Source organism: Micropterus dolomieu, linkage group LG09, assembly GCF_021292245.1.
Source record: "Micropterus dolomieu isolate WLL.071019.BEF.003 ecotype Adirondacks linkage group LG09, ASM2129224v1, whole genome shotgun sequence".
Taxonomy (NCBI): Eukaryota; Metazoa; Chordata; class Actinopteri; order Centrarchiformes; family Centrarchidae; genus Micropterus; species Micropterus dolomieu.
Genome location: NC_060158.1, coordinates 6,828,433 through 6,837,232, shown reverse-complemented (window position 1 = coordinate 6,837,232; position 8,800 = coordinate 6,828,433). Strand labels below are relative to the sequence as shown.

Here is an 8,800-nt window from a genome sequence, read left to right as displayed (position 1 = left end):
TATATATATATATATATATAGCTATCCAAACAGTATATAAAGTAAAAGAAAGAAGTCCCACTTTTAAAAGCTGCAATATTAGAGTAATGTACACATTAATGCATTATTTTTTATAATTCAACAATATGATATACAGTATATGCATAATTAATACTTTTGGTATTTAAAGTACATTTTGATGCTTATACTTTTGTACCTTTACTTGTAGTATTCTGAATACTCTACACTGTAGCATTGCTACTTTACAGAAGTATGAGATCTGAGTACTTCTTTAATTTAAACAGGTTTTGTTCCACAAATGAAGAGAAGCTTTTCTTCACAGTTCGCATCACCCCAGAGGAGGTTATCTAAGAAGCAGACGACAGAAGGATTTTGGAAGTTACTACAGTTTTTTTCTGCCAAGAGTCAGTTGAATTCATAAGTGAGCTGGTTATTCAGGAAACACAACATTACTGTACCTGGTTGGTTCATCACAAGACATTTCTCAGTGCATCCTAAATTGTTAGGCTCGCCTAGGCTCCAATCCTGGAAATAAAACCCTGAACCATCACTCCAAAGCCAAACAAAGTCCTGTAAAACATACAGAATTAATTACTATCAAACACAAATTAAAGACAGCAACAACTCAAAATAAGTAATCCCATCCGGCAAAATGTTATGAGAAGGAACAAATTTTAGACCACTGCATTATCACCTCACATTAAAAATAAACTCAATCAGCCTCTAAACAGTTTTTAGTTTTCTACCTTAATAGCATCACTGCCACCGATCCAGGCTCGAGGAAAACGATTCGTGGCCCCTCTCAAAATCTCCTGGATGAATTGGTACTCTCCCAGGTTGTGGATGGATGCGAGATTGGCACCATTACGTATACAATGTTTCTGTAAATAAAAAGAGCTCTTAATGCAGACTGATATAGGATGACCCCTTTTTGTTCTCTGGACACACAAATATCTGGTTTGAGAATGAAACCATTATGATTTATGAAATGTATAGTTGAGTGTGGGTGTATACCTCTGCGTCTAACCAGGACAATTCTCTGTGGACTAACATGAAACATCTGGATCCATATTTGGACCAGCTGGATCGGCAGCTGCTCTGCTTGACATGACCAAAGTCACTTCTACAACTTCGTCCACAGGCAGCTGATCCTTCTGTTCTGTCTCATCTAATATCTGAACCGACATGTTTTCATCTGGTCGGAGACAAATGATTAATTTACTGATGATCATAGACTGGTTCTTTTCGATTAATCCATTTTGTTTAGTCAAAAAACAGCAAGAAAAATCAGTGTGACTGTAAAGTTGTTGCATTCCCTTTACTTCCCTTACCTGCATGTATCTCCTGAGTCGCTGCCACTTCCTCTACTGGCTCTATTGTGGAAACAAAGTAAAACTGCAGTTAATTGTCTAAAAAAGGGACTTCTCAGGCTTGCATTTTGGGGTACAAGGATGACAAGATGCATCATCATGCTCAAATCAAAACAAAAGCAAAGTTAGGCCAGTTATTCAACAGTTATGGCGTTTCAAAAGGTTCGTTTTAATCATATTAACGTACACATTTGGAGGCTGGAAACAGTTGATGTGTTCAGTGTTTTGTTAAGTCTCACCTGTTGCGATGCTCAGAGCAAAGGCGGCACAAAGAAGCAAAATGATCCTCATTGTTTACAGTGATAAGCTGCTGAAATATAAGTCAAATAATGAATCGTCAAAATCTAGATATGCTGTTATTTTTCAAATGCACAAAACCCCAAACCTCTAAGCAGAGTGTCTGCAGGCTCTCTGAAGCTGCAGAGGGAAGTGCACTTTATATACTAGGAATACAACATGGAAACAAGGATACAAGGAATTAAAAATGATCACCTGATTTACTGAACGTCATTGTCAATGGAGTTTGATCTCTTTGGTCATATCATCCCAGTATGAGGACAATAAAGACATTATCACGCCCAGAACTTCATCAACACTGATTTGTGTACTGATCAGCAGAACAGCATCAAGATAAAGTCTCTGTCGTGGAAACTAACATTCATGTTTCAGACATGACAGTGACAGTGATGCTACTTAACTTGCTAACACACAATACACTGTGTGTGCTTTGTGTTTAGAGTGCATGGAGAAATTAAATCTCATCTCGAAGAAAACATGAATGTGAGTGAGAAAGTAAGTAAAGTTAATTAATATAGTACCTTTCACAGCTCAAGGGCACAAAGTGTAAAGTGCAAAATGTAAAAAATAAAACCATCAAAAAAAGTTAAGAAACAACAATAAAACATAAGCAGCCACATCGCAAAACAGCATAAAATAACCACACAATAAAGTATAAGCAATAATCGACCTTATTAACACACAAGATTGCACACGTTAGACAGCACAAGGCAAGACAAATGCCAGTTTGAACAGACGTACGGTCACCTTTTGTTTCCAGTCCTATTTAGAACATGGGTTACTTCATGTGCACTTCAGCCTCTTGTGGCCAAAGTAAGTATTATAACAACAAACACATCATAAAAAAAGATCCTGACAAGAATTTTTGTGAGCAAAATATCCTTCAACTTCTTTTCACAAATGACAAAAAAGAAACATAGAAAACTTATCCTGGCAAAACTTTTTTTAACTTGTCATTGGTGTAATTAGTTGAAATGGCTTAACTTTATCGCACTGTTAACACAATTATTTATCAGTTTTCTGTAAGTAACCAAATGATAAGAAGAAGTAGAAGCAGAAGTAATACCAGTCTGGGTCTTAAAAACAAGTTATCAGTGTGTTTTATTGGTTTATGAAAACTTGTCTTTCAGATAAACTTTACCGACTGATTTATATATGACATAGATAATAGACATAGACATTAAAGGAGGTCACATGTATTACTCAGAATAATAGTAGCTGAGCAATATATGAGCTATATGGCCATTTCATGTCAACAAATAATTTATTTTTGATGAGATGAATACATTTTCCTGAGCAGCATTTTCCTCTCTGCTGAATACAGATGAGGTTTTCTAAACTATGTGTTTCACTACAGTTAATCCTTTTGTTTTGTGAATATTATTGCAGTACACAAGGTAAAAGTCCCAACCCACCTGCTCACACCCTTATTCTTGCTCTGCCCTCAATTAAAAGCAGTCCAGTAAGATTGTTTATCAGTTTATTTACTAGATTGTCAGGACAACAGCAATAACAAGGTAAAATAGTTCAGAACATTACATGTGTTTTACTGAGCGATTTTTTTAAAGAGATATTTATAATTTCATGAGATGTGACATAATTTCCTTATTCATCATATATATATTAAACTTTCATTAAAAGATTTAAGTTAATTGATGAATCAATTCAATTTTATTTATGTAGCGCCAAATCATAACAACAGTTATTTCAGAGCGCTTTTCATAAAAGAGCAGGTCTAGACCGTACTCTGTGATGTTATTTAAATAGAAACCCAACAAGAGAAAAAGAGAGCTGAATCTACGTATTTGTTCCACCAGCATTTGTAAGACAGTGATTTTCTTTTTCAATGTTTCTTTTGTTCAATGTGAAAAGTTTTATGTCCATGTTCTAATGAAATTGGTATCATACTATTGCACAGGAAGTTACATTAAAATCTCCATCTGACTCAGTGTTTTACATTACATTTTAAGAGAATTAATTATATTTATCTTTGCACATTGCACGTATTCTTTACACTGTGAAAATCTGCACATTCCTGTCAATATTTTGCACAATCCATCTTTGTTCATAACACTGTTAAATTAATCTGAACAGTTGGAAAACATCAGCCATGGTGAGACAAGTTCTTGGGAAAACAGGATTGTGGTCTCAAATGCAAGATTTTAATTAGGATGTCTGTGTCAGTTTGATGTGTAAAGAGAGCTGAAATCTTTCTGAACTCTCTCACTTCCATGACTAAATATATAAATTCTTGACCTCCTAACGTGGACCTAGACTTCACCGCTGATAAAAAACAAAAAGTATAGGCTAAAATCCTTTCTTAAATAAATTAGCAACACGCAATGTTAAATACTGTATTACAAGAAAGTTTCTCTGTAAAAAAAAAAAAAGTTAGAAAAAGTATTAGTTATTAGCTTTTATAATTGTTTTTGTCTTTTTATGTGTATTTTAATCTTTTGTGAAGCACATTGTAGTGAATATTCTTGTATATGTGCCCTATGAATACTTTATATTTATGTATTATTATAGCAACGTTTCATATTTAATAAGCTTATGGTAAATGGACTGCATTATATAGCACTTTTCTAGTCAACGACCACACATGCCAACATTCACACACACATTCATACACCGATGGCAGAGGCTGCCATGTCAAGAGCCACTGCTCATCAGGTGCAGTTAGGGGTTCAGTCTTTTGCTCAAGGACACTACAAAACTCTCTCTCTCGAACAAGGAACCTTCGGATTACTAGATTACCGCTCTAACTAGAGTAGAGCAAAAGATTTTTTACATGTTTAATTGAAGAAGTTTCCTCCGCATTCTTCCTTGTTACTGCAAGATGGACGTGTGGTTAGTAAAAAAGTGTTTGTGGTAGCGGCTGCATACTTAGTCCATGAAAGTATGATCAACAATCTGCGCGGTGAAACTAATGACTCTATACTTTGATGGGCTGCGTGGGGGTCACCTGCTAAATATGCTTCTTTTGTCTCATGTGGCATTTTCACAGTACAGAGGCTTTCAAAAGTAGATGAGGCTCCAAAAAGTCCAGTTGGAAAATGTCAAACTGCTTCAAACCATCTGCCTGGAAAGAAATGCAATATTGATTGAACCTTACTGATGAAAGACACCTAGTCAAAAACAAGACTCTTGTGACTTCAGAGAAAGTTTTAATTTTCCAAATAATGATTATTGCATGTTAGAATTTTATACTTGGTACTGAGAGAGTTTCATTGTACTTATGGTCTCGTGCAGATTCTAAAAGACTGCACACACTTTAACTGCAGAATAGACGATGAAGCGATTTGTTTTATTTATACCAGTCACGTCTTCTTCCACAGACGAAGGGAAGGCTCACTTCACATCCTTCACGAGACACTGTTGGGATTAGAAAACAAAAGAGGAAAGTCTATTATTACTTTAGAAACATGTTTATTCCACCCGGTTAATCCTTTATGTAATATTTCTTGCCAAAATAGATTTAGTAACTGTACCTGAGGAACTTATTTTTACGCATCTCTTCCACCACCACCACCACCAGTTGCATGGTAGGACTGGGTCCCAGCTACTGAAATCAAATTGTGAACCGTCACTCCATAGCCAATCACACCACTGTAACAACAAACAAAAGACAAGAAGCATGTAAATCACAGTATGCATTTTGTAAGGTATACGTCAAACATTTTAAAGACCCATATCAGTCAACTGAACTTCAAGACATAAGATGTAAAGCATGAAATACAAATACATTCACACTTAACAGAACTTTCTGCTACAATAATCTGTGTTTGCATGTTACCCTAACGGCGTCATGGGCACCGATCCAGGCTTCGCCCTCTCTGCTGTTCTCTCTTACAGTTTGCCTGATCCATTGATAGTCCTCGTAGTTGTGAATGGATGCGAGGTTGGCACCGAAGGACAAACAATATTTCTGTAAAAGCAGAGATGAACGGCTCTTACTGTAGATACACAGAGGGCTATAGCAGTTATATTGGAAGTAAAATTTATATAATAATAGGTCATTTTTGTTTTCATTCTTTTGGGCTTTAAAAAGGAAATGATGATGTGTCTTCAAACTGAGAAACTGAGAATCACTTTAAATGGAGAATCAGTGATTATGTGGAGTTATTACATTGTTGTTGGTTTTTATTTCAATTACATTTATTTTTGCTTCCTGATATAGTTTTAGTTATATTCTAGTTATATTTATTTTGTATATTATATTTTTTTATATAAATGGACCTGCAGTATGTTTTTGTATTTGTCTTCTTTGTCTTTGCTGTTGTACCAGTGACACTGTTTATATTGGCAACAGAACACTGAAGAAAAAGAATATGTGCATGTTGAGTGGTCAGTGCAACATTCATGTATTTGATATTGTGTGTAGTTGGACTTTCATTGAACACCTGTGACTATCACTTGTAATTTTAGTGTGTAATGGTGTCCACTTGGCCAGCGGAGTATGTTTAATCAGTGGCAGTGGCAGCCTGGTGGCAGGAGCCTCCAAATGGACGTAAGAAGATATGTTCAGAAGACATATTTCATATTTACAGATGGATTTTGCATGAAACTGTCTTCACCACACTGAGGCTGAATGATATTTCAGTTATAAGAGGTATTCAGTATTGAACCAAGCTACTTTGACTAAAATTTAAGATTAATTTCTCACTTGGAACAAACCTTTTACATAATTTTTGAGCACTGGGGAAGCCCAGTGAGCCAGAGATTTGGAGTTGTGCTTTTAAACCAGATGTGGGGCAAAAGTTACTTTAAGTATCATTGGACACAAATATAAAATTCATGGACCATTTGGATAACTGTCTCTAGTAATATATTTGTGGATTTAACACCTTTATGTAATGAGGGTGTAATGTCAGGCTACCTCAGCATCTACCCAGGCCATTGGGCTGTCGATGAAGAAGAAACATTGCTGGCCATATCTGCAGTGGTCCTCATAGTTGTAATCATATGGAGGTGAGGAAGATTCAAACACCTGCCATTTTCTCATCCTTCCTGCTGTCCGATGCCGCAGTTCCCCTTGCTTCTCCTCTGGCAGAAAAATCGATTCATTAACTTCATTCTAAATTGATGGAAAAAGATTTTTGCTAAAATGCAGCTATCAGATCTGATCAGATTAATACACTCAATTAATACAATCACTGGATCAGTTTAAGATTTTGGACATAATTTATAGAGAGTTTATGTATTTATATATTTTTATATTTATATATTTTCTCAGTTTATGTTTATGTACACAATATCCTCTTCTGTTGCAATACGTCGGCACAACACAAACCGGAGTAATGCACATGTAAATATCTGCCACATTGTTCTTTCCCTGCAAATAATTGTATTATTTTTGTCTATTCTTTCATTATTCTTATATAACTTGCATTTGTTTAGTCCTTATTTATACATTTCTACACTCATTTATGTCAACTGTATGTTTGTCAACGTGTAGCACCATATCTCCTTGTATGTGTAAAATATTAATTGTCAATAAAGCTCTTTCTGATTCTTTATTTGCTCAGCTGCATTACATCTTTTTCTGATTTCACATCTCACAAGTTGCACAGCTGAGTCTGAACAACCAAAAAGAAGACAAAGACTAAGATATTCTCTTTTACCTTCAGTCTTGTTTTGCTGAATAGGCACCGGCTCCTCCATTGGCTCTGCAGAGGAATAAGAGCAGGTAATATTACTGATTTTCATCCGTTGTTGTTTTTGTTGCAGGGTTACAGCAGAAACACAGTTTTATCCTTTGTCTCACAGGTGGACATTTCTGTTTAACAAGTGGACCTATACCAAAATACTATATCTCCATGTTTGATCCAGTCCTTTGAAATTAAAGCTGGAGATGGAGCCCCAGGTTGAACTGTAACCTTGGTGTACAATGAAAAGATGCACACTCACTCTTGTGGAGTCTCACCTGTCTTCCTCTCTGTCACTGGATCTGCTGTGGAAGAAGATTCAGACTGTAGTTAACCATCTTCAGAAACTATTTCATGGCATTTAGGTAGTTGATATAAAAGATGCAGAAGCCGTGCTAAACTTTTGGAAACACGATCTGAAATGTAGTTACAGCTTTTCAGTTTTGTCCAATAAATGTAATTTGTAAGAGAAGTTACATATCCAACTTTAATGACAGTAAAAAACAGGAATGACGGAAGTAGAAACAGACATAAATACAAAAATACAATAAATAAAAGCATAGAATAACTTGATAAAATCGTAAAGGCGCTGGACAGGCATGTCTTCATGATGATAAAAGGCTAAAGAATAGATTTTTTACCTTCTATTATAGGATTTCCATTATGAAAATCAAGGATATATTTTTGGAAACTTAAAACATTTTATTTTCAAGTTGCATCATCACTTCAGATTTGGTGTTCCATGTCTTGGTGAGTCTCACCTGATGCAACGCTCAAAGCGAAGACGGCACAGAGATGAAAAATGACCTTCATTGTTTGAACTGAGAAATGTCCTACTGCGGAACAAATATAATTATCAGAACATCACAGAAAAACAACTTTCATAAGAGGATTTGAGCTCCTTGTTAAAGCAGGAGAAATGCAGACATCCATGAACTGTAATGGAAAGCTTTCAGATGAAGATGCGTATAAACCATAAATCTCACCTGTTTCAGTGGAGTTGAATCACTCAGAATTGTCTTGCGGGTTCCTGAAAACAAAACACCACTTATATACAAAAAGCAACACGGAAATACTCTTCAAATTTACAATAATGGTTCAGTTTAGACATTGATTTACTCGTGTACTGTTTTACAGAATCAAGGAAAATGGTTGCTTTTGTGTTTCACACGCACAACATCAGCGCTGATTTATCTTCATGTACTGCCATGGTTTATAATTAACACCGGCTCTTGATAAAATGCAGGGACTTTTATTTTTACATTTGGTAAAGATCTTAAACCTTCTGGCCACCTGGTGTTCTTTATGCATGTAACTAGACTATGGCTAATTGAGTCTAGATAGCTCATAGAGAACCAACTCTGTCCTATTAAATAAAATACTTATCTAGAGGCATTTTGAAAAGGCAGAAGCTCTCCTCTCTTAGACAGACACAAACACAGTAAAACAAAGAAGCAACATTTATATTGTGGTTTAATCCAAAAC

General features: G+C 35.6%; 1 protein-coding gene and 1 long non-coding RNA gene across 2 annotated transcripts; both read right to left on the bottom strand.

Annotated features, from left to right (window-relative positions):
• Positions 1-60: 60 nt before the first annotated feature.
• On the bottom strand, positions 61-1,880 carry LOC123976965. The gene is made up of 6 exons (XR_006826480.1): positions 1,610-1,880; positions 1,332-1,373; positions 1,015-1,195; positions 747-881; positions 459-570; positions 61-347 (listed from the first exon to the last, which is right to left on the bottom strand). It is a non-coding gene; the product is annotated as an uncharacterized LOC123976965 (long non-coding RNA).
• Positions 1,881-4,553: 2,673 nt separating this feature from the next.
• LOC123976943 (snaclec 6-like) lies at positions 4,554-8,319 on the bottom strand. Its single transcript, XM_046059361.1, has 9 exons — positions 8,302-8,319; positions 8,077-8,148; positions 7,594-7,620; positions 7,292-7,336; positions 6,547-6,713; positions 5,464-5,595; positions 5,159-5,276; positions 4,985-5,042; positions 4,554-4,749 (listed from the first exon to the last, which is right to left on the bottom strand). The coding sequence occupies exons 2-9, from the start codon at positions 8,126-8,128 to the stop codon at positions 4,737-4,739; spliced, it is 612 nt and encodes a 203-aa protein (XP_045915317.1). The 5' UTR covers positions 8,129-8,148; positions 8,302-8,319; the 3' UTR covers positions 4,554-4,736.
• Positions 8,320-8,800: the final 481 nt, after the last annotated feature.